The sequence below is a fragment of the Anas platyrhynchos genome, chromosome Z, assembly GCF_047663525.1.
Source record: "Anas platyrhynchos isolate ZD024472 breed Pekin duck chromosome Z, IASCAAS_PekinDuck_T2T, whole genome shotgun sequence".
Lineage (NCBI taxonomy): Eukaryota > Metazoa > Chordata > Aves > Anseriformes > Anatidae > Anas > Anas platyrhynchos.
In genome coordinates, this window is record NC_092621.1 from 27,747,680 (window position 1) to 27,774,633 (window position 26,954).

At 38.7% G+C, this 26,954-nt stretch overlaps 1 protein-coding gene across 1 annotated transcript; it reads right to left on the reverse strand.

Annotated features, from left to right (window-relative positions):
- Positions 1-9,170: 9,170 nt before the first annotated feature.
- PTCD2 (pentatricopeptide repeat domain 2) lies at positions 9,171-26,954 on the reverse strand. Its single transcript, XM_072031645.1, has 10 exons — positions 26,930-26,954; positions 25,648-25,740; positions 22,678-22,807; positions 21,837-21,954; positions 19,880-19,958; positions 18,586-18,677; positions 15,593-15,706; positions 11,764-11,838; positions 10,886-10,999; positions 9,171-9,469 (listed from the first exon to the last, which is right to left on the reverse strand). Exons 4-10 carry the CDS (start codon positions 21,894-21,896, stop codon positions 9,245-9,247), a joined length of 759 nt encoding a protein of 252 aa, XP_071887746.1. The 5' UTR covers positions 21,897-21,954; positions 22,678-22,807; positions 25,648-25,740; positions 26,930-26,954; the 3' UTR covers positions 9,171-9,244.

The window sequence follows — 26,954 nt, forward strand, 5'->3', positions numbered from 1 at the left end:
CTCTCTGGGTAACCTGTTCCAGTGCCTCACTACCCTATTAAACACTACTGGCAGCTGAAAGTCACTCAGATTCCATGCAACTACCTACAGAAACTCTCAGCAGCACTTTTACAAAGACATCCAGTGTGGGGTGCTTCCTTTCTAGGATGTCTTATGTTGCATCTGACCTTCCAAGCTGACAGCCAGCACAGAAAATCCATGTGGAACAGCATCCAAAAAGTTAGCCCCAACATTTCCAGAGACACAGTCTCTCCAAAACTGAGGCAAATACCCAAATTTGGTTATCAGTATGTATCTGTCTACAACGTAAATGAAATAATCCCGTCATATAAATGTTACTAACTAGCCCCTCAGTCTTTCTGGCTAGCAAGACGTTAAAAAGGTCACCTGAATTACCTCATGTGCTCCTAAGGAACAGATTTCTCTTCTCATAAATTGTTGTTTATGATAGTGGTGGCACACAAGGGATATATCCTTACTTATGCCAAGGATCAGAGGGAGATGTCACTACCTTGTGCCATTCACGACAAATTTTCTAAGCTACCACACTGCCAGTGAAATTGATTCAATTACGCAGCAGTATTCATTTTCTATGAATTTTCCTTTAAGAATATACTAACCAGAAGGATAATGAGTTATTTAATAGGATATCATGGGTATTGAAATAAGTAGGTAACATTCTCAGCATACCTGTCAAACAGATGATTTGTTTCTGATTTGCCCCAATTCACATCAAGAATTGTGGCTGCATCCAGGATAGGAAAACAGCTCCAATGAAGTGAACACACCCACTGATGTAATTTTTTTCCAACACAGAGAGAGGCAATTCTCACTTCCTCTTCCCTGCCACTCCATTTTCATGGGTCTCCTTTCTGGTGTACAAGGTTAAGGAAAGAAATGCACGAAACAAAACAGAACACCAGCACAGGACTACTATAACTTGCAGCTCCCAGGCTGTCTGAATAAATGTCCAGACTAATTAAATGAGCAGTCTTGCTCAAAGCACACACTAATAGCCTGCATCACTATTATAAGACTGACCTTGAATATTTATAAGACAAAAACCACATGTGTAAATTATTCCCTGCAGCTAACAGGAAGACTTAGCATTTATGCAAGCAAAATGTTATAACAACATGTATGATAATCTTGTTGGCAAAGCAAGCACAAGATGTTACACCTCTTGCTAAATGACAGGTAAAGAACAGAAGCAAGCAGAACACAATGGAAAACAAACAAACAAAGAAAAACCTCACACCTGTCTCTATATAGGTACATAACAAAGGAAAAGAAACATATGGATACATCATCTCAGGACCACAGCAAACATCTGACTGATGAAAGTCAGTTTGGGAAGAAAAGAGCTTTTTCTTTGGGTTTGACGTCCAAATCTGAGTGAGGGGGAACAGACAGCACAGCAAGTCCTATCACTCATAAGCCTTATACTCACCATACATCTCACAGAGGAATAATCACAGCCATACTGGGACATTGCTTTATTGCTGCTCTTTTGGCACTATGCAAGCCATTTCCGTGATTTCATTTCATGGAAATGGACATTTCTTCTTTTAGGTATGTCAGCAGGATTTGGCAAGAGGTCTTTAGACAACTATACTTGGGAAAAACTTCACTAGCACTCCCATCCCTAGGAATTACAGGCTAATTGTATAGCTAGTCTATTAAACAACTGACATGGGAAGTGCTGATTTGCTTCAGGAAGTTGTACGTCCACTCTGACCCTAAAGAAAAAGTATTTAAAAGAACATTGTAAATATAAAAAGAATGTTAGTAAAAATAAATGGGACTTTTAATCATATATTAATGGGTAGGAAGGATTCCCTTGTAGTAAAGGTGACCAATTATATTTAGCCAGTGAGTGAGCAATGGACTGAGCAGAAAAAAAGCAGTGGTATAGCAGTGAGATATTTTAAATGATCTGACAATGGAAGAACATTTCTTTGCTCCAGTCTCTGGAAGATCAGAGGACATTTTTATGCACCTCTGCTTAGGAAGAAAATACTAAAAGCTAGCTACTGGTACAGACCCTGAATCAGGGAGGTTCTCAGTCTGTGCTTAAAACACTCTTCTGAGTCTGAAGCAGTCATTTTAGAAGTAGAAAGGAACAAGAAATAACTATAACCATCTATGAAACAAGACAATTCCGTGAAAATTTATGGCTCCTAAAAATTAATAAAAGGTGAAAGAATGGTATTGGTTTCACTAGAGAAAAGGGGAGCTTTATCCATATGGCTACAGTTATGCAGGCAAGGATTTTGATTCCCTTTCTTTGACTTAACATTTCAGTGCTATTCTCTGCTGGTATGTAATGGAAGCGGGACAAAAAGACCTCCAGAAGCCCCTTCCAAAAACAGTTATTCTACGGTTCCATGATTTGCTTTCAAGACAAAAATATCAACCCAAGACATAGGTGCCATTAACCTGGCTACAAATACATGTAAGGAAAAATAAAATCTAAAAATGGTCTTGGTAATGCAAACATGGCAAGACTCCATGCCTTCTCCATCACGTTCTTCCAGTTAACAAAATACCTTGTCTGTATTGACACAACAGTGGTAGGTCCAAAAACAACTTGAGGGAGAAGTGCCTTGTAGCCTGACCAGTAGCCTGACCTTGTAGCCTGACACAAAACCATGCACGTAAACCTTCAGGCCTGAAATTAGTCATGCTAATCTTTTCATCTGTGTGGCGGGCCACAGGGAGCTGTATGAGGGTAACAGCCACCACAGGTTCTTTTCTAAAATGAAGCATGTACTTGCTTTTGCATTTTGTGAGGCATACAGCTTCAAAGCTTTCATTTGCCAATGCTCGCAAATCTTAAACCCTTCCAAAGGGTAGTAAAAGTGCTGCAGAGCAGATTCTGTGGTCTGAATTTCCCCTGAAAGTACTTAACCACTAGGGCAATTTTGTAGATGTATCATCCTTTCTCCATCACAGTTCTCTTTTTCTGTCATTCTGATGTGAGAACTGATAAAACTTCAAACATAAAGAAGAAGTTCTCGACAATGTCTCTACCTTCTATTTCTCCTTTTTTTCCTCCCTTCCTCTTACCCCTCCCCTACTGATGGTATTGAGAACAGGGAGGAGAAGTTTCTCCAGCAGTTTTGGTAATGTTTAATGATACACTTAGGGCTTTTGCATTAGGTAAAATGAAATTGTGAACTGATTACTTTTCCTATTCTATGCTGGACTAGCGCCATTTCTGTAGCATGCAGTGCCTCAAAGGAATGCAGGACCTTTTTCTAACAGTTAAGCCAGTGACATGAAAAGAATCATTATTAAAATCCTACCATCCAGAGCAGGGCCCACTTTCTGACATAAAAATTAAAGAAGTGCTGCAGCACTGGTAAGTAGTTATATATTGAGTAATTTCCAAGAAGTTGCTACCTGGGAATTCACAGTGCACTCTCAACTACTCCAAATATTACTATTAAGTTACCTTTTCCATTATTCTTTTCTAAAATTTTCCATTAAGATTGCTGCTGCCAAGTTGCCTGCTACAAGACAGCTTCTGTTCATAAAGTAAATGTGGTAATTTCTTGTATGGTAGTTAGCTTGAATTACCTAGCACAGGCAAGACTAGAGCTGTGTAATTTTCTGCTTTATTTTGATGTTGCAGTTTCTGCTGGATATGGCTGAGGTCTGAATCTTCCTTCAAGCATCTCATAAAGGCCAATGGGACTGAGAACCCACAAACTTCCTCTAAGTGCATAGAAATTGAAAATAGAGAACAGTTCAGGATTTAGGAAATTGGACATGAAGGGCACTTCCTACAATCTACCTTCAGTACAAAGCCATGAGAAAATAAAAAAAGAAAAGTAAGAAAAAAAACTTTAATGGGAACTAAGAGGATATTTTTTCTTCTGGAGTAGAAAAACGCATGTTCTATATTCACTGCAAGCACCCATCCCCTTGAGATAACAGGAACAAAAAACTTCAGCTGTTTCAGACAAACAGCAGTTGCTGCCTGTCCAAGCACGCTACCAAGCAGCTAAGTCAAAGCTTTGTGTTCGATGGAGGTTAGTGCACTTATTCAGCCTCATTCCTGAAGCATTCACAGAGTAAGACTTGCACATAGAGCTGTGGCTAGTTAGTAAGAAAATAAGCACAGATTGCTGGTAATATGGTATTAGTCCACATCATTATCTGCTTTGATATTGCCTGTGAAAAGTAGTCTTCCCCTTAAAGTACTCCAAATATAGCAAGAAATATTAAGACCACTGCTCTAATGGCCTGGTTTTACTAAGCACCAAAGAAAGGCACACTGGAGATGTATATATTTTTTTACCCCAGCAAATTCCGAAGTTTCAGAAAACAAGCGAAAGCTGATAATAAGTGAAATGAAGAGATTATATATGAGCTGTCTGTGAAATGTTTGTACCTGCATCTCAAGCCAAAATACTGGGTGCAATGTCATAAACAAACCAGAGAAACAGCAATAATTCTGGATCTGAATGGAGAATCTGGCAACTAAGGAATCAAAGGCTGAGGACAATAGTCCTATCTCTAGAACAATCAAAGTAGCAACCCAATGTTGATAGTAACCTCTTCAGCCTTGGATTTTATAATCTGAATTAGACTCATTGTGGAAAGGGAATAAAAACTTCTGTTCCAATGTAGAAGAAAGTATCTGTTGGTGTTCCTGAACTCATTTCAAATCCCCAAGAGAATCTTGGGCATTTGGTCTTAAGAGTTGTTTACTACCAAAACAGAGTAATGTTTGATCACACAACTAAAGTTCTGTAAAGAGCTAATGAAAAGATGATTCATGCCTGTTCAGGCAGCCTGCTGAATCCCTGCTGACTATTAGGTTCCCCAGGCCACCTCACTTGTTGTACCAACTCTAGCTATATTCAGTCATTCTTAAAGCTGAGCAAACTCAGTTCTCTCAGTCTCTTTTTGTATGTCATGTTCTCCAGTGCCCTGACCAGCTTGATGGCAAAAAGTCAGAGTACTTCAGTCTCTTCCCTGTTGCTTGTTACTAGTTCCCTTACCCTGTTGACTGGTAGGCCCACATTCTCCTTAACCTTTCTTTTGCTACCAATGTACTTTTCTTAAAGTACACCCTTGTCACCCTTCACCTCCCTTGCAGTTTCAGCTCCACCTAACTTTTGTCTTTCCTAATCTATTTCTACATACATGGGATGTGTCTTTGCATTCCTCATACCTATCCATGTTTCCACCTTCTGTGTGCATCTTTTTTTTTTTTTTTTTTTTTAATGTTTGAGTTCAATCAGGGCCTCTGAGTTTATCCCTGCTTGTTTCTTGTGCTATACATGTTTGTGTACAGGCAGTTGAGATGGGTCCAAACCTGTGCTGCTTTTAATGGGGAAAGTGTGAGAACCTCCCCTGTCATGCTGTCTCCCAGACACACCTGGACTGCCACTTGTGTTCTCACTTCTCTCCAGGTGATGGTGACCCTCCCTGGCATACCTCATGTAAAGCTCACCTCACTAGGTTAGCAAACCTGCCTGTGAGAACAGTCTTGCCACATTTTGTCAAGCACATCCCATACCAGCTCTGTTGCCCTCAGTCCCCAAGAAGGTCCTCTGGTCACAGAAGCCAAAGCCCAGCTCACTACACAAGCCCCACAGCCAAGCCTTGACACACTGATGAATCCACTTCTGCTTAAGAACTTCCACCTCACTGACAGGATTGAGGAGACAGGTGGACCTGGTCCACCCTGCCCTTTGCCTTCATTCCTGGTGCTCTGTACCATTCTTAGTGCATTGCAAGTCACTGCTGGCAACATCACTGGTGCCCAGGTACTGAATAAGGCAGTCCAAAAGCACATTAACAGCCTCAACAGATATAGCTTTAAAACAAAGGAGTCGGTGCTTATTTTGCAATAAAACTTTTTTTTTTTTTTTAAATGCTATCTGAAATAATCTCAAGAAAAAATGTAATAAAGAACTTGAATAGCTATAGACCTATACACTATAGGTCCTCCTCCTTTCTATAGAGCTGAAAGGTCCTAACAAGACTTTGTTTTAAAAGTTATTTAAACTTGTGCATATGGCTCATTAAACTAAATAAAACTCCGCCTGAGACCTGGAAACATTTCTGAGCTTCCCAGTAATGACTAAGCCTTTCACCTTCATTTGTATTGTTTTGAAGCAAAAAATTAGCTTGGGAGAAGCACAGAGGAAGTGATCCTTCATTATGAAGAGTCATGATGTTTGTGGAAAGGAGCATGAAAAAGAAAGAGGTATTAACCCGCGGAGAAAAGCAGAAGCATCTATAGCAGAACAACTGTACTTTGAAGACTGCACAATCCAGATCCCATGTGAATGTAAAACTGAGTACTTTTCCAATTCAAGTTGGAAAAGATGTGCAGCTTTTTCTTTAATACAGAACAATCATTTGAAAGTAAGCCTCTATGACTGTCAATCATGTACTATAAATAACAGCAGCAGCCTTTCTCCTAGGTCACTGATAAGTATTTCTAAAGAATAACATAAAAACTGCATTGACAGACATGATTTGTTCCAACAAATGCAGTGAGTTTCATATTAAACTCTTTAAATCGCTAGTTTGTGGTCTATGATGATTATGAACCATTAGAGACTATTGACTAATGCCTGGACTTTCTATTTAAAGATGGCATGTGTTAAATATGGGGCCAACGTATTTATGTATCTGACGCTGCAGGTAAAAGCTAACCCTGGAAATCGGGTTGGTAAGAAAGTATGATCAAGAAACGCCACCTGCTGTCTCCTTTTCTGTTATTCCAAAAAGCTGCTGGAGTACAAGGATATGTACAAAACTTATGTTTCAAATGAGGAAGAATATCTAAATGCAAGAAAAAAACACATATCCCTTTCCACTTAATGGTACATGAAAGAGCCTTCAGATCCTCATTGCAGCTACACATGACATAAAGCTTTAAGCAGAATTTCACAGGTATGTCTCTTGCACTGAAAGCTAGAAAAATACAGAATCACAGAATGGTTGAAATGCAACTGTCTAGATTTTTATTTTTATTTTTACTTTTACTTTCCAAACTGTTAACCAAAACCCTTCTATTAATTGAATTCCAGTGTTGGCTTCTCTTTAATTCCAAGGTTCATCCTTGATTAAAACTCCATATAAACAAAGTATAATTATTCCACTGCATGTGGTATTATACTGCACATCCTAATCGCTGAGGCTGTCTCCAAGAAGTACTCTCTAGTAACTCAGTCTTTGACTTTTCAACCACACTGACCTAGCAAAACCTCTTAAGTGTTTGCTTAACACTAGACAAGTTTGTTTTCCTGAGCTTTGGCACTGGAAAACTAGAAGTCAACTACACATAAATACACAAAATTAAGCATGTGGCTGAAGACACTTCTGCGTAAGAGCCGGAGTGCTCAACACCTTGACATACCAAAAGCCAAATTTATGAACACACACACACACAGAAAGCTTTTTCTGGATAAACAAGCCATGGTACTACTTGTATGAAACAGCTAGACTTTGATTGAAATCAGCTGCTTAAATACTAGAAGTTGCTGTTTTCTCTCTTTGTCTCGCTCTCTCCCCATGGAAGGATATCATCAGTCTTCCATAGCAACGTTCAATAATCCAATGTTTAACCATGTCTTAGTTTTTATGCATATTCCTTTGAACTTACCCTTTAAACCTTTTGGGCTACCTGTTTTCTTTTTCTGCTGAAGTGATGCTGATTGCTTAAACATCAAGTCTTTTCAGACTGCCTACTGCAGAGCCCCATAACTTGAATGGCAGAGTGGAATGCCAGCCCAGAGTCAGCCACCTGCACACTTTGCTCATCCCCTTTAGCTTTGGAAGGGGCAGTAGTGCAGAAGGCAATTGCAGCTTTTTTTAAATGGTCTGTTTTGCTACCAATGTTCCTTATTTGCATGTCTTTCAAGTGGTGTTACCTGTTACATGCCTGGAATGGATCCAGCATTCCCCTTCTCTCTCAAGAGAGAGAAATGTATAGCTTATTTAAAAAAAAAAAAAAACAACAACAAACACAACTTTATAGTTAGCGCAAATAAATCAATCTCAAGAAAAACAGTAATCAAGAGAGCAAAGAATAGGAAATGTCAGCTATAATGACAACAAATTATAACAGAAGTTATTAGTTCAACTGCAGGTAGGATTGTAGTGGCAAGGTTTTGGTAGTAGGGGACCATATGGGTGGCTTCAGGATACAGCCTCAGATGGGTATCTAACTAACGCAGACTAAAACCAAAAAAAACAAAACCAACAACAAATATGCATACTTCAGTCCTAGGACAAACCAGCCTCTTGCAATTAAAACATACTTGAAAGTGCCAAATAAGGTAATTAAATGGTATTGACCTTATATATTTGCAATGTAACAGGTTAAATAGACCAAACTATCTTCTATTGTTTATGAAAACGTAGTTTTATATTCATTTTTCCTGGTGGTAGCAACCACCTGAATATATTAAAGAGTAACTCCATCCTTTCATATTTCTGAAATTAATCTTTGCCAGACTACAGACAGCCTTTACAAATCTTGTATCAAACCTATTTATGAAGAAAAGATTGGGAGCTACTTCCATATTGTACAGGAAGCATTTAAATGATTTTCAGATGATCCCAAGCAGGACTGTTAAAAACCTGTAAACCCCTGAAAAACTGAAACTATGAGTCACACAATATTACAGAATGATTATTCCAAAGCAATAACTTTCATTCAGGAATCTCTTACAAGTGACAAAACAACCAGCCAGGTACCATACTATCTCCCACGAACCATTCATAAAAGGGCACCAAAGACATTTACTTTCCTTTATGATTCTCCTGAGATGCAAAGAATTTGAAAAAATGGTCAATGTAATTTAATACTCCTTCATCTAGGCTCTGGGTCACATCTATTCTTTTCAGCAGAACATTGTATCTGATGAACAATGCTTTTTTTTTTTAATCATGAACAGCAGAAGTCAGATCATATACAAATACTATTTTGTTTATCTCTATCAGGACATTTAGCATAAGGAAAATCCAGATTTAAGTCCTTGAGGAAAAGCTTCAAACTATTCTGATCACTCAGTTTCAAAACAATACACAAATACCTACTGTCATGGCTTATTGTTCATTTGAATTTTGATGCTAAAAATCTACATGAGCTGTATTTAATTTTCAGTTTCACACAAGCAATTTAAACAACTGAGGAATAGGGGAGAAGCCATTTTATTCAAACACTTCTCGATGATGCTAACAGTAGTTCAGTTTACCACCAAATATTGAACTATTCCAACATCAGATTTGACTGAAGCGGTTTAGCAGCCTGATAACCCAAATGTTTTTGATTTAAAAGCTTTGCAGGGGCCTTCTTTGAACTCGGAATCTGGAAGAGCATGTCTTCCAATGTGTTTGTGGTTATCCGTCCTGAAGCTTGTAGTTTGTTATATATATCTCTTAATTTGGCAGAAAGGTCAGGGCTTTCTTCCATCCTTTTGGTGGCTGCAGCCAGCTGGGGAGGGTAAAAATGACATATAGTTAGAGTTCAGCAAATGAATGTTTCAATCAATCACTATATTGAAGACAAAAAACTATCACTCAAAATGAAAGAAAAAAAGTATATACATAATCTTATATTATGTTATATATGTGCAATCACTTGTAAGAAGAGGATTTTAAGCAGCACACATTATATATCACCAGGCAACAGTGGAAATGCACTGGACACCTATTATGGAAAGTTTATTAGATTAAAAACTTTCTCAAAGTAGTATGGTCCTATTTCCAGTCCTAGTACAGACTAATGCAATTATTTAAACCGAGGCAACATAATTGCTTCCTGGAATCTGTTTGCCAAATCAGCACAATTATAGTTATTATTACATATCACACTAAAAGTACAGTACAAATCAATAGAATTCATACTAAAGAACACTGGAAAGTTCATAAGCTATACCATATGCAGGGTATGAGGTCAAGAATGAGTGCATCTGTGAGAAATTGCTATTGATCAATAACCTACTGTGGAAGGAATGGGGTAGTACAAATATGTGGTCTTCTTAGGAACTGTCACAAATTTACCAAACAAAAATAAAAATACAGCATTGAAACATGCAACTTTTATTGCAATGAATTTACAAAACTAACTCTGATTTAAAACTTTCTTTTAAATACAGCAATTAATATCCATGGACTGTGTTTTGAAAGGCATGTTCCCCTTCTGCCCAGTATTTATTTTATGTTTCAGTTATTTTGTTAACAGCCAGGAATGAAAGTGTAAGTATTTAATTGCTAACATAGTCTTAAAATACCTTGTTCCATACATACGTTTAAAATGAATATAATTTTCAGGAAAAGAAGTAGTAGTGCTGCCCAGCTGATAGGGATACATGTGTGTATGTACAAAGCCTTCTCAGTGATCAATACTGTAAAAACTGTTATTTCCCATATCACACTTCTCTCTGTACCTTTTTTTTTGGTGTAAATATCACCAATATCACCATGCTAACAATACCACTGTCATCAGAACTTTATTCTCATTTTTATATCAAATGAAACTAGCATATAAGGCAAGGGATTAAATTATTAAATGCCACTAGGGAACTCTTCATCTTCCTTCAGATGAAATTTGAGCTTGTAAAAGCTAGATCCACAATAAAAAAGGGAAGACAGCTAAGTGCTTTGCCCAACTACACAATAAGCCAGCCAGATGCTTTGTGGCACCTGAATGCATTAGAACTGAAACAGCTTTAGTAGGATGAAATCAGGCCCCTGACATTCTGTAACTGAACTACACCACCAAGACTTAGAAAAGCATCATGGAGCTCCTCTCAGGCTTGCCTCATCACCCCCAGGCCTGCACCCCTGACCAGCATACATCAGTGATGTCATATTTTCTGGCTGATTCAGTTCCTTATTGTATACTTACCACTTGCTCAGAAAACTCGTTTTTTTTCACAAAGGGAGGAGTATCCATTTCCACTGCTGCTTCTAATGTTTTTAATACTTCTTCTAGTGAACCAGATCTGAGCTGGACAAGAACCTTAAAAATAAAACAAATCTCGCACAATAGTTATCATCAGAAAGAAAGCTTTGAAAAAGTGTTTGAGGAAAACATTATGAAGCAAAGCAGGACCAAAATATTTTTCTAGATACTATGCTGATAAAATCCATTAATCATGCAGAAGCCAGATGGAATTACCAATTTCCACAAAACTTTTTTTTTTTTTTTCAGCTGTTGGGCAAGGAAGGGTGAACCTAGAGGCAGAGCTCCTCTGGTGGATCTGCATTATCTGTTCTGGAATAAAGTGTTTATTTACATAGCTTACAGAGGTCGTTTACAGGGCACAAGCAATAGACTCTCAGGTTACAGACCATGCAACTAAAGAAAAGCATTTCTGTTCATATGGCTGAAGGAGGCCTGAAGTGGGCAGAGCAGAGCAAAGGAAGGCATTTACTTGGAGCTGTGTTTTTTTTTTTTAAATGTCTTGTAGCACAGAAACAAAAGTCACATTGTCATAACTAGAAATCGTTCCCAGCTCTATACACACAGATGCAGGACTGCACTACTTATCATTCTAATAAATGGTAAGAAGTGATTTTAAAAAAATGAGAGGAAGATGTTAGCAATTAAGAACCAATCACCTAACAAAAATTTGTCTGTTGGCTCAAAAACTAAGTGAGCAACGTTACTGATATAAGCTTATGCTACTAAGAAGCTAATCTTCTGCTCCTCTGCCCGTGAGAGTTGTTGTCCAGCACAGCATATTTCTCTGTCAAACTTTAATACAAAACAAGCATACTTACTTTAAGATTATTGTATATTTTGTTGTCTGTTTTCCTTATCTGAGAACAATAAAATTGGGCTTGTGCTATGTCATTCTAGGAAGGAATTAGAAATAATGAAAAAAAATAGTTAAACATGTGAGTTGCACTTCCATGTGAATCAAAGTTCAAGAAAAAAAAAAAAAAGGTCTTATAACTTTTCAATGAATCACAAACCAGCACCTAAAATACCCTCACCAAGACCTATAGGCCTCGTAGAGCATCCAGCCTGTGAAACACCCTCTGCTGGAGTTTGCAGGACACCTAGTTCTCCAAAAACATCAGACTATTTTCAGATCTTAAGTCTCAGATAAGCACGAAAGTGAAGCATATAACCAACACTGAGCACAAGTACACCGATAAGATAAAAGAACTACATTCAAGCTTGAAGTCTGGCACAAATCTGAATACTTAAATGAAGTGCAGCATATGGTAATGTTGGCATTTATCCTGTCCAGAGCTTTTAACCTTTTGGACATGCATATTTACAGTGATACCAATTGATTTGTATAGACAGTAAGTGTTACACTGACATTTACTAAACCAACCGCAGTTACTTGGTATAAAGATACATCTTATTCAAAGCAAGATGTATTGCTAAAAGATCATGCAGCTTTAGGAATAGTTAGATGTTATATGGAGCACTATTTTGTTTGCCAAACTAGAATTTTAATTAATTTTTATAAAAAAACAACAGTACTATGGACATTTCATGTTATTTCAGAGGCAGAGATTTTGTTTTTTAACCCCAGTGTTGACGAAAAGCCCAGCCATATCACCACGCACATAAATTAATTTGACTGATGCTATTGTTCAGCCTGTGCTATTCACAGACACCAAGCAAAAAGACAGAATGCATAACAAAACCTTAATGATTGATACTTCATGCATCCAAATTGGTGAACAACACAAAATTTCTAGTTCTTACAGGTCCTCCGGAGAGGTTGAAATCAATCTGACCTCTTTCGATACAAAACAGAATGTTCAGAATTTCTTCCAGCTGTATGCAAATTAATGGAATGGAAAATCTGATCTCCAAATTGGAGATAGATGGATTTGAAGGGTGGAGCATTTAGTGGATAAGGAGCTGGCCTGAAAGCTGCTGCTCCCTGAGAGTTGTGGTCAATGGCTCTGTGTCCAGGTGGAGGCCAGTGACGAGTGGCATCCCTCAGGGGTCTGTCTTGTTTAATATCTTTATCAGCAACACAAACAGTGGGATCGAGTGTACCCTCAGCAAGATTTCAGATGACACATAGCTGAGTGGTGCAGTTGATATAAGAGAAGGAAGGGATGCCATCCAAAGGGTTCTGGACAAGCTACATAACTGGGCCTATGTGAACCTAATAAGGTTCAACAGGTCTAAGTGCAAGGTGCTGCACCTGGGCTGGGGCAATCCTAGCCAAGAGCACAGACGGGGAGAAGAACTCATTGTGAGCAGCCCTGCAGAGAGGAACTTGGGGGTTCTGGTGGATGAAAAGCTTGACATGAGCCAGCAGTGTGTGCTTGCAGCCCAGAAGGCCAACTGCATCCTGGGCTGCATCAACAGAGGGATGGAGGCATGGCCAGCAGGGGAGGGTGGGGATTGTGCCCCTCTGCTCTGCCCTGGACAACCTGGTCTAGTGGGAGGGGTCACTGCCCATGGCAGAGGGGTTGAAACTAGATAGTCTTTAAGGTCCCTTCCAACCCACGCCGTTCTATGATTCCATTCTATGAAACAGTAGACTTCAGGATGTTATTCTCCTGCTGAACTCCTTCAGCACCTGTTCATGGCAGTGCTTATATGAAAAACCTCACCCTTAAAGAACATGCTGTGGAGAAATATAGAGTCATGGAATCATTAAGGTTGGAAAAGACCTCAAAGATTATCTGGTTCAACCATCACCCTACTACCCCTGTCACCCACTAAACCATGTCCCTAGGCATCACATCCAACTTTTTCTTAAACATCTCCAGGGACAGTGACTCCACCACTTCCCTGGGCAACCCCTTCCAGTTCCTTACTGCTCTTTCTGAGAAGAAATGTCTCCTCATTTCCAACCTGAACCTCCCCTGGCACAACTTGAGGCCATTCCCTCTAGTCCTGTCACTAGTCACCTGTGAGAAGAGGCTGACCCCCAGTTCCCCACACCTTCATTTCTCTGCTCTTGCTGCCCACACTATTCCTGATCCAAGCCAGGATGCTGCTGGCCTTCTTGGCCACCTGGCTGGCTCATGTTCAGGTGAGCATCAATCAGCACCCCCAGATCCTTTTTCTCTGCACAGCTTTCCAGCCACTCTGTCCCAAGCCTGTAGCACTGCATGGGGTTGTTGTGACCAAAGTGCAGGACCTGGCACTTTGCCATGTTGAACCTCATCCCATTGGCCTCTGCCCATTAATCCAATCTGTCCAGGTCCCTCTGCAGGGCCTTCCTACCCTCTGGCAGATTGACACTTCCCTCAAACTTGGTGTCGTCTGCAAACTTACTGAGGGAGCACTCAATTCCCTCATCCAAGTCATCAATAAAGATATTGAAGAGGATAGGCCCCAACACCAATCCCTGGGGAGCACCACTGGTGACCTGGTCACTAGCTGGATTTCACTCTGTTCACCACCACTCTCTGGGCCTGGCTGTCCAGCCAGTTTTTAACCCAGTAAAGAGTGTGCCTGTCCAAGCCATGAGCTGCCAGCTTCTCCAGGTGAATACTGTGGGAGACCGTGTCAAAGGCCTTGCTGAAGTCTAGGCAGACTACATCAACAGACCTTCCCTCACCCACCAGGCGGGTCTACTGGTCATAGACGGAGATGAGGTTGGTCAGGCAGGAATTGCCTTTCATGAATCCATGCTGACTGGGCCTGATACCGTGGTTGTCCTGCATATGCTGCATGATTGCATTCAGGATGAACTGTTCCATCACCTTTCCTGGCACCAAGGTCAGGCTGACAGGCCTGTAGTTCCCCAGGTCCTCCTTACAAACCTTCTTATAGATGGGTGTCACATTAGAAAATTTCCAGTCATCTGGGACCTCTCAGGATGACCATGATTGCTGATAGATGGCCAATACATATCATAGTCCTTGAATTTGCCTCCATAGATAAACATTTTAACATGAATGTTTAACATTTAAACTTTTTAAGATACATATATTTTATTAGATGTTCTTCCTCTACATCTGAGCTTTCATGTTGTGGACTGGACATGTCTAACTTCTGTTTCCAAATACTGGAGTTCTTATCCCCTATGCCAACGAACTACCTGCCCTTAAATCCCTTGTTTTCTGGCAGTGTGCTAGTCTGACCACAGCCAAATGAAACCCTAATGTCAGTGAATCTGGGAACATAACTGTTCTATGACCAAACGAATGTATGAGAGCGTAAATCATGCTGACATGTCAGCACAGAGGTACAGCTCCCTAGCATGCTTAGTATTCAGTTTTTATTGATGTATTGTGCCTTAGGTAGGAAACATCATTATTTTTATTCTATTTAACAGAAACCATCACTAAACAACAGCACGACTGGGCCCATGGTTATACCTAAGTCCACTGGCCCAACTCTCATCTGTTTGGTAAGAAAATTCTGTGTGGCATTGTCAGTGGCACAAAATACCCATGCATTAGAATGAAGACAAAGGTTTAGATTTCAGAATTTCTACGCCTACTTTGTGTGGGAGTCACCTACAATCCTACTATTTCAGGGTCCTAAAAGTTATAGTACCTAAAGTAATTGCATAGGTCATTTATGCTTCCCCTATGTTGGCTTTCTTGCGCTGACTATCGTATAGCAAAAAACCCGTTGAGATTCAGGGACAAATCAAAACAAAAGGCATTGTACCTGTTTCAGAGCAGACGCCACAGCAAAGTAGAATGCACGCAGTGGTAATGAGTCACCTTTTAGCTGTGCTTCTTCAAGCAGTTTTGCAGAGATTTTGCAAGACTCCAGGCTGTCCTGTGTAGAAATGTCAAGTCTAAGTTGCACTTGTAAATCTTGCGATCTGAAAGGACTGTAAGCAGTTGCAGTCACATTCAGAAGGCATTCAGAAGTTAATGCCAGCAAGGCAATCTATATTTGAACCCAACCAAGCAGATTCTGTGCAGCACTTCTTGAGAAACGCAACACCAAAAGATGATATTCAGATCTACAGAGTTCAGAAGACAGTAACTATCAGTACTTTAACAACTATACTTTGCCCTGATTGTTTTGACTTCTGCAAACAGATAACACCTGATAGTTTACTTAAAGTAACATTTTCTTTTTCACTTTCTTATCATTCTGAAATCAGGGAGAAGGCTGACTTTTTGTCTTTATTATAAAAGCTACATTGGATAGTTAACAAAAATCAGTGTTTCCTAAGCATTGAACTATCCAGCACCATTTCATCAAAGAAATCTGCACACATGCAAATTTAAATATTCAGCAGTCTTGAGCTTCCCTCTTAAAGATTAAATTGGTCAAGATGTTTCCAAAGTAGATACTTGCTTGTTTTCCAACATAAAAAACTTTCTTTATTGCTGGCAAGCAGTAAATGGCATCAGTGTTCCATGTTCACATTGTTAGCAATTAAGTACACCAAAGGTCAAGAATTACCAGCATACTTAACTTTATGGGCATAAATAATTGGCATCTCAGTGTAGTGAATGACATATGGTAATAACATTAATGCCACTATTTTAATAAGAGTCTAGAGTAAAAGGCAATGAGTTCATCTGTGTGTTATTTTAAAAACAATCAACTATCAAAAACAATGCTTCTTGCTCTGGAAATGGTAAATAGAGCTGACTAAACCCCGAACAAAGTAAATAAAACCTGCCAAACGTGAGAGTTGACAGCAGGAAGATTTTGTTACAACTGGCACCACTGATTTGGATAACAGCCTTCATGTTCCTTCCTAGTATTTGCTGTTGATTTCTATTACTACTGTACAAAGTGCCATGAATGCAAAATAGCAGCTGTGATTTAAAGGACAGAGTCATCATTTGGGTTTTTGTTGTGGCTTAACCCGGCAGGCAGCTAAGTACTACACAGCCATACATCTTGAAGATGTTTTCCTTCAAGGCTTTTCCTGAACTTTCTAATGTTGCATTACTAGCAAAAACATTTTGAGCTCCTTTTAACTTGGAGTCTTAGTATTTACCACTAACGGATGAATCAACTGATTAAGCATTTGAAAGAGCTCAGTCTAATGCTCTTTAGTTTATAAACGGCTACTACAGCTTATTCCCCTATTGATAGTATTTTATCTTAATTTAACAAAACACAAATTTATTTTGTCTCTTAAAACAATGGGGTGTAAATTTACTATCACTTCCACGGCATTTTTATGAATTTGTTAATCAAATAATGATGTGCCAGATTCTTTGCTGAAAACACATGTAGAGCCAGTAGTAGAAAATACATCTCAGGAACCTCTTCTCTTCTGTATTCTATGGATCTAAGCCCTCTGTCAACATGCCATGGAAAAAAAACATTAGAATTTTAGAGAGGATGTAAAGCTACTGCAGAGAGAGTAATGGAGACCTCAGAAAAATACAGTTAGGTTTTTTGAAAGCCTTTACCAGAAGGGGCAGAATGTAGACCAAGGAGTAACCTTGTATCCATAAATATTGGCTAAGTGGCTGCTAACAGCAAACACCAACTTATGAACTTGGTTGTAGCACAGTATCAGTGTCTTTGTACATTCACAGCTTCCTAAAGAAAGCACACTCTGGGTAGACCTGGTAACATCCCTAAACAAACTGCATCAATCTCCAACTGCAGACAGTTTACACAGATCTTTTTTAGCTCTGTCTACTGCCCCAGTCTACAGACACCAAATCTACATGGCTATTTCTATTTCCCCTGAGCTAAAAGCAGCACCAGTTCATTAGAACTGAGTATTTCAGAAGCACCACAGAAATTACTGCACAGTTATAATTTTAGGCTAACTCCTTTTTATCACATATGTAGTCTGTTTCATTGTACAGTTAACTAAGAAATCTGAAGAAGTTTAGTCTAGTGATATAATTTTTTCTCAGCCAGTGTCTTTCTAAAAAACATGGGAAAATTGAAAAAGCTTCCTACTGAGTTTGGAAAAGGCTTATGTTAATATTTCAAATTGCAGAATTCATTCTAATCTGGAGAAGAAGATTAAAAGAAGAAAGTTTGAGAATCTCACCTTGCTACAAAAGAGAAACTACTCTAGGGAAACAGTTGTAGAACCTATATAGTTTAGCTTTCTTACTGTGTTCATGCTCTTTTTCTCCAAACTAAGAAAACAGCTAAGCTCAGGGGGAAGTAAGATGCCTCTCACTGAAGGCATTCATTTATGTTTCTTTTCTGGACCCAGTTGCACATTTTCTTCAGGCATGTGGGAACACACTACCTTTGACAACTCTAACTCTTACCAAATTTGGGTGTGATTGTAGAAATGGTCCAAGATTTACTTGGAGGAGAGGGGGAGAAATGGACAGGAGATATTTGACAAACAGGACATGTTATATATGCCCTGTCCCCGAGAGAAGCCAGACTATAAATCCAATATTGTGGTTCAAGCACAGAGTACATTCTGGCACAGACCAGAGAGAGAATACTAACAGCTAATCAGATGTTGTATCTGATTTGTTTCTTAATGTTTACATTCTTGTAATTTTGGGGTATTTAGTTTGTGACAATAGTTTGTATGTTCACAAAAGATTATGAACAACGAAGCAATTTATAAATTAAGAATGTCTAAAGTATTTGTATTAAGTATGAAATCATGACTGGAAACACATAAATTTCAAAATCCCCAAAGAGGAAGACAGAGGAGGCATTTCAAATGCTTCATCGTGTAAATTGAAAATACTTACCAGTTTGTAGCATGTTGCAAATGCCAGTAGATAGGTTTCTTTGTTGAAAGGTATACCTTGTTTTTTCATTTCTCCCAGAACTTCCAAAGCACCTGCCAAAAACACGATAGTGTTATTCACTTCTGAAATTTCAGGCTATATGTTTAATTATAGGAAGAAATAAAATGCGTGGTATCAGCTCAGTAAGTCTACTTCAAAAGAAGAATGCCAACTGAAATCTATTAACTTTTTCAAATTAAAACATTTCAAAAACTTTAATTTGGGGTCGGCTGGATGCAATAATGCTTCCCAGGTAGCAGGTTTTCCATCTAAATTAGCACCTGGTTTTACTGTTCCATTATCTTGACACAAACCTAAAACTAAGTTCTGGATACTTGGCAAAGCAACTCTCATTCTCCCTAACTGCCCAGAATTAAGACAACGGTCTTTTAAACACACAACCAAACCTTCTACCATTTTCAGCAAACTAAAAGCTCTTCACTAAAGCACGTTTCATTACAACATAACACTGCACCCAGGCTCTGATTTAGTGGCTCAAGTATCAGCCTTTAATACAAGTGTTGGACAGATTTGCGAAACATCAACTGACCAAGCGCTACCCACTCAACAAATTCCAAATTAAGTATTTTTTTTGAAAAGCTTACTCCATACTTTTTTTTTTTTTTTTTTTTACCAGTTAAGTCAGATGATTCTGTCATACACTCACAGGGGGCCAAATTCTGATTTTAAGCATTTGCCTTAAATATTTTAGTAACCACTCTGTATGTGCACACTAGGAAGATAAAACAAGAGAAGACTCCTGCCTGTTTTCTTACCGAAGTAAAAAGGACGCTTTTCCCTGTTCTGACACAAAAAAAAAAAAAAAGAATTGCCAGCAAAATTTGTTGGAGAACTTCCTGTTGCAAAAGCCACATAAAACTAACTTAGAATAGGGAAACCAAAAAGCTGTGGGAAAGTACCAACCAAGGAGAAGTTAAGCCTTCAGAGAAAAAAGCTTAAGGAAAAAAATCCTACAGCATAATCACAATTCTGCAGAATTGCAGACAATAAAAATACTGTTACAAGTATGAAACAGGTAAAGCCTTCCATTTTTATTACACACTACATTGCAGCTACTTTGCATCTTTTTTATTACACGCTACATTGCAGCTACTTTGCATCTGTGCTGATTTATATCATATTTGTCCCTCTAAAACCTTGTCAGTATTCTATAACAATCAAATAAATATTTATACACACATAGGGGGAAGACTGCTCCTCAAAACGTGTTTGCATTAGCTAACTCAGTACTTACTTTCATAATGGCCCTTTTTAAACAACATAGTCATCAAAATATGGAATGATGTACACTCTGAGAAAAAACCACGCAAGTTCTGTAGGAAAACAAACAAACAAACATACAAACAGAGCAAGCTTTAAGTTAGGACAAGTATTATTATTGTGTGCAGCGTTTATCAGGGCCTTCTACTGGAATGAGCTCCATCTTTGTAAGTTTAACGTTTACCTTTCTGTGTTCCCTAACTGTCCGTCTGCCAAGTAACCTCTAAAATACCAGTGACTCAGTATAGTCAAAAGCACACTTAAACAGATGTTTCCCAGAGATTCACACTATTTTTTCCCCCAATGACAGATTGTGACCTTCAAGTTAATACAAGCAGAAGTCTCCAATGGCAACTCTAAAAGCCTTGCAGATATGCAGTTGGCAGCTGAATAGAAGTACCTTTGGGATAAAGTACCACCACTATGAAACTGAAAAAATATTCTGCTATCACAGTACCAAATGATGATCAGATCAATACAAGGTCTTAAGTCATAACATAGTAGCAGAACAGAAAGCATTTTACAACCCACTGCGCTCGTTGCATGTTGGGAGAACATGAATAACCAAATAAAATGTCAGATGCATTAGGAAAATTTCTGCAGCAGAGTCTGAAGAAGTGTTACTGCACATTACTATTCATCAGTTACAAAGTTCTGTGAGTGATACAGGATTTGTCTTGATGACACAGACCTCAGTCAATCAAACAAACTAACCAAAACCCCTACACATGCTTACACATGCCTCATTTAAGAACAGCAGCCAAGTGATACCTCTCTCGTTTTTGGCTATGTACATCCCATGCCTTGATGAATCATGATTTTAATTCATAGAGCTGACTTTCCACTGGCCCCCATAGGTTTCAAAACATAGCATTGTTGCACAGAATAATTTACATGTCTTAGATGCTGGATATGATTAATGTTTTGTTATAATAGCACACAGAATTTTACAAATGTTCAAGTCACTAAATTTCTTCTGAAATAAAAATGAGCTGGCAGTGTGCCCAGGTGGCCAAGAAGGCCAACGGCATCCTAGCTTGTATCAGGAGGTGATCATTTACCGCTGTACTCTGCTCTGGTGAGGCCACACCATGAGTACTGTGTGCAGTTTTGGGCCCCTCACTGCAAGAAGGACATCAAGGCCTTAGAGAGTGTCCAGAGGAGGGCTACAAAGCTGGTGAAGGGCCTGAAACACAAGTCCTGTGAGGAACATCTGAGGGCGCTGGGATTGTTTAGTCTGGAGAAGAGGAGGCTCAGGGGAGACCTTACTGCTCTCCACAACTACCTGAAAGGGAGCTGGGGGTCAGCCTCTTCTCACAGACTAGGTGCTAGGACTCAGTGCTAGGACTGAGCAACATGGTTTAGTGGGTGACAGGGGTAGTAGAGCAATGGTTGAACCAGATGATCTTGGAGGTCTTTTCCAACCTTAACGATTCTATGAAAAAGTTCCTGAGTCAATGCAAATCATAGCACCTCTACAGAGTTCAGGGGGAATTTGAAGTGAAGAGTAACATGATTAAATCTGTTGGTGCAAACAACCCAAGGGATTTCAGAGGACTGCTACGTAAGTACTCAGAAGTGTTTGTTTCCAAGTATGATCTAGGCAGTATGGACGCAGGAAACAGAGGATGCAAGAAAACACAGTGCTTTTCTGAGCAATTATTTTTAATCAAAACTTTTTTTTGATTAGCTGTATTGAAGTGATGCAGTTATACAGAAGTACAATAATTAAAAAATCAGTTAAACTAGCATTTGGTTTTCTTTTCATTTTCAGGTTACTTTTAAAATTAAAAACATATAATCTACATCTTTGCAGACATCCTTGCCACTGCAACAGATACAGTTCAAGAATCTGAGCTCATGCACAACATAATTACTCATATTGAAGTAATAAGTATTAGGGTATTTTTGAAATATGTAGAGCAAATTACCTGATCTTTGATAAGTTCTACTGCAGGTGTTTCAAGGTCTAGCTCATAACATAGCCTCATAAAGAGGGGCCCAAATTTAAAATCACGTAAAGTTGTGATTCCATTCTGTTCATGGTACCTGTTGGAAAGACTCAAAAGAGTTAATCACACAAGGCATAGAATTTGCCAACATAAAACAGCTTTAAACAGGCAACATGATCTACAGCTGCAATAACAGAGGCATGCTTTTCTATCTGCAGTGGCCAATAGCATTTAGATACAAAAGGAGATACATTTTAAGGAAAAATATTGTTTTGATTCAACTAATAAAGTGAACTAGTAATAAGTAATCTCTATTTCCAGTCAGGACACCCACATCAAATTAGTTAAAGAATGCATCTCTTTTACCAAACCTCCCAGCTCCTTTACCTTCTATTCACAGAGCAATAGCAGACTAAGTTGCAGCAGTCTATTTTAGTGTAGTAAAGAAAATGTTGAGGTATTGTAGCACCGCTAAAGATTTTTTTTTTCCATAGCTCCTGCACTATAACTGCTGGGATGACTCCCATTCACAAAATGTCCTGACCTGCCACTGCTAGGTCCAGACCAGCTTATAAACAGATGTTTCTGTGTGGCTCACTATTTATTCTGCATACAACAGAATATCAGTTCACTCCTATAGCTTCACTCTCCTTTGATCTGAGTCTCTGAATAGTTGGAAGATCCAAAGTAAATGGAAATATAGCCCTAGTTTAAGGAACTGTGCAGATTGCCACTGAATTAGGACAAGTCCTCATCTGCACTGATCTAATAAAAGTGAAAAATAAAGAAAATAAAGTGTTACATGGATTGTTAAAAGTACCTGTAAATAACTTTTCTGGCTAGTTCCACATCAGCTGAAGTCTGACATAAATGTAGTAAAATTTTTAATTCATTTTTGAGAATCTTTCCATTTTTCTTTAATTTTTCTTTAATACTGTTAAAATATGGATCTGAAAAAGAAGCACATAACAGCTGTTCATATACAATTCCATTATCTGTGTTGCACATTTTGTACCTGAAATATGGAGATTCAGAGCAGCAAAATTTTTTTTTTTCTTTCAACCAATAAACAGGTATAAAATTTTCCCACAGAGAACCATGCCTAGTGTACCCATGGTGTACCCGCGAAGTCAGAGCAGACTTGGAAAACTCAGAAGATGTTTACTGTGAAATTAATTCCGTTGTGTATGGTATGGAATACATCAGGTAATATAAAAAAATTAAAGGGGAAGGAAGTCTTTAAAGTGACATTTGCTGTCTTAATCTCTTTTTTAAAAAACAAAGCAAAACAATCCCACCCAACACTCATATTACCACAGTAACTTCTACTCAACACTGTTAGTACAAAAAAAAATATTACAAACCTTCATAACTGATGCAAACAAGAAGTCTCATACATTATATACATATTTTTTTACATAGCCATAAACTTAGTGTTTCTTCCCTTCTCCTTGAAAAAAGACGTTTCTCTATCCACAACATATCTCCTATAGCAGAGCAAGCACAAAGGCCAGCTGGTAATTTCAAGGCTCTGATTCAAGCATACACAAGATTAAAATCATGTATATCACCTGGAAAGCCCCTTGCTTTATTGGAGCCACACACCTACTTGGACAGCCATTGAACTTTTATGTAGCGTTGCTCCTGTTTCCAAGCTAATAACCTCTACCACATAGAACCATAGCATGGCTTGGGTTGGAAGGAACCATGAAGATCACCTAGTTCCAACCCCCTGCCATGGGCAGAGACACCTCCCACCAGACCAGGCTGCTCAAAGCTCCATCCAGCCTGGCCTTGAACATTTCCAGGGAAGGGGCATCCACAGCTTCTCTGGGCAACCTGTGTCAGTGTCTCACCACCTTCTGAGTGAAGAATTTCTTCTTAATCTCTAATCTAAGTCTCCCCTCTCTTGGTTTAAAAACAAGATTCTTTGTCCTGTCATTATCTGACTGAGCAAAAAGTTGCTCTCCATCTTTCAATAGCCCTCTCTCAATACTGAAAAGCTGCAATAAGGTCACCCCTGAGCCTTCTCTTCTTTAGGCTTAACATCCCCAGCTCTCTCAGCCTTTCTACACAGAAGAAAGATGTTTGCCTATCTTTCTCTTTGCCCAAGAGAGCACCCCACAGAACAACATATTCAGCTATTGGATGCATATCTGTTGCTGCATGCAAGTAGGAGTCCTTACTCAAGACTGAGATGATGCAGGGCTGAATGCTGTAAAGTCTAAACAACAAGTGTATAGAAGTAAATATATGTATGTTTGAGACAGACTCAAAGATGCACCAAAACTTAGAAACCTGGGATCCAAACTGTATTTATAAAGAACACACAATAGTTATTGTGGCAACTGTAGTTAATTGCTTAGCTTTTGTAGTTTGCAGTATAACTATTATAATATTGTAACTCTACCCATAGCTAAAACTGTAATAGTATAACTCTATAGCTATAATAAAGAATAGGTTTTACAAATTTTGTATAACAGGATAGTTATTACTATGTTTTCCATTTCTAAACCAAAAATGATCTTTGATTACTTTTCAAATTTTGTGTAACAGGATAGTTATTACTGCGTTTTCCATTGCTAAACCAAAAATGATCTTTAATTACTTTTCATCTTTCAAGTGCTAAACGCTGAGTATAAAAACCAAGTACACATACACAGAAATAGGTTAGCACACTGTTTTCATCATTTCTCAGAGACTAAGACTTGTACAACACAAAGGTGAACTGTGATTATGTGGCTTCTACAAACATATTTTAGTAAGATATATTGGAATTTATCACAATGGGTCGATCAGTCTTAAGTATGTCATCATCACAACAAATTGTAATAACATTACAACTTGTCACTGACTGATTTAAATTCTGGTATTACCTTCTATAGAAAAACTGTCATTTTGACTTTACCTTCCTCTCTGTCCCAGAAGACTTATCTATACAAAACTAAATTTGATGTGTCCCTTCCTTGCACTTACATATAGCGTGCATATATATGTATAGATAATATATATACACACACATCCTTTGGAACAACTGTCACAGTAAGAGGTCTTACATCACCAGAATGCTTGCATGTGATTAAAAAAGTGCAAGAAGTCAACTTCTACCTAACCATACCTAAATTTTAAGAGCAGATTTATAATTTTATTTATTCTCTTTAAAGAATGAAATTTGTATGTATGTTAAATGAGCATGACAAAATCCCCAGTAGGGAAAATCCACTGATCCTGCTCCTTGATCACTTTGGGAAACCTTAACTTGTTTTTTGTATTCGGAATTTACAGATGTCATCTAGAATTAGATATACAACTGAGAAGTTATACGAGGTAAAACAGAAAAATTTAAGAATTAACTCAAATTCACAGAGCAAGTTAGAGCAATTACTGGCACAGGATTTCTCTGGACAGAGAAGTAGGTGTAAGGCTTTATATAAAGTTTCTCTGCTGAAGATGTATTTGAAGCATGATTCATAGACTGAAGCAGGACTTCCTACTAGACTGTCTGGTGAAGTTGGAAATATAAGGACACAAACATTTCAGCTTCTGCGTAAGCACCTTGTATACTTGAAAGCTTCTCCACATTTTCCAAGACAACATAACTAATGTCATTTCATTCTACAAAGCCTGAGATCTTCAGACAATTTTAGCAACAATTTGGAAGAGAAAAATACAAGCTCTTGCTTTGAATGGGGTCAATTTTATGTCATATTATAATGGCTTTGACTGTCTTCTTGTTTTCTAGTACTCATGTTAAAATTGAGAATGGAGATTATCAAATAAATATAGATACCTTTATTGCCATGAACTTCATTTCTAATTACCACTTTTGTCTGCTGAAATTCTTGTAACTTTAGATCATCTTCTGTTAGCAGATACCGCTTCCCTACCATAAGAGAAAAAGAGGAAGGTTGAGTTTTACATTATAACAACTAGATTAATAGTATGGAACTTCACGTTTTAAAATTAGAGCTGTTAACTACCATGTGATGCTAGGCTACTGGGAGTAGTGCAACGCTAGAAAAAAAAAAAAAAAAGAATGCAAGAATTGCCCACAAGACCAACAAAACCAACAAAAAAAAAGCACACACAAACCCACAACAGCTTTGTCGTAGCTTTCCAGTGTTAATATATACAAAGTCAAAAACTTATGTATTTATTGGATGTACAAAAGAAAAATTGGAGATGCCATTCCATTCTCATCTAGCCAGGACAGAAGAGGATTCTGCACAAGAGTAAGATCTGTCATGCTTTTCTAAGTATTTTCCTTGTCAACTCTTTGTTCTTGAGATCTCACTAGATGCACACAGAGCCCCTCCTCCTATGTGCTGCCCTTGTTACTGCCAAATGCCCTGCTCCAGAAGCTCCAAATGCTGTGAGAAGATGAAGGGGAAAGTGCAAAGATTATCATTTGGACTGTAGTAACACTCAGGAGACCTCGTAGAAAAGACAGTCATGGAGACCAGAATCTCAGGCTTAACTCTGGGTGCTGATCCCAACTTTTCTGCTTTGTAGGCTCCACTAGAAAAAGTGTCGTGCAAATGCTCTTTGCCAAGTTCGCGCTGCCACAGACCCAGCTCTCCAGTGCTGGATTTTCATCTGCAAGCAGTGATTTAGTAACATTTTGGTCACTGTAATAGCTTACATTGTCACAATCTACTCTTGACAAGTTTTCAGCCTGTGAGAGAATGATTCTCATCTGGAAGGGACACGACAAGCACTGACCGCAGCTTAAATGTACATTTCACATTTGCCGAGCAAAATGTTAAAAAGCCACAGAAACAAAAACGCCTGTATTCTGTGTAACTGAAGCACGTTACTGATACACTTCATGAAATCTGAAGGAAAAATAATAATAAACTTAAAGTGGCACGTTTTCCATTACATTTAGGAGCAGCCCCAGCGCGCAACGCAGCACGGATTGCCCCGGGTGACGCCGCCACTTGCTCCCCACGGGCCCTCCCCGTGCCTCGACGCTGAAATCCGCCCAACCTGGGACTCTCTCCGGGGCTGGCGCTGGGAGCTGGCAGCTGCCCCCCGCCGCACCCGGGCAGCAGAGTTTTACCTTTCTTTACCTCATTTCACCGAATTCCACCCTTC

Bases quoted from the DNA above. Each gene is read 5' to 3' on its own strand.
- PTCD2 (XM_072031645.1), bottom strand. From the start codon at position 21,896: ATGAGGCTATGTTATGAGCTAGACCTTGAAACACCTGCAGTAGAACTT. The intron at 18,678-19,879 runs GTAAGTACTGAG...TGTTTTTGGCAG, and splicing joins TAAAAAGGGCCATTATGAAA to GTGCTTTGGAAGTTCTGGGA. The intron at 9,470-10,885 runs GTAAGTATACAA...TACCCTCCCCAG, and splicing joins ACGAGTTTTCTGAGCAAGTG to CTGGCTGCAGCCACCAAAAG.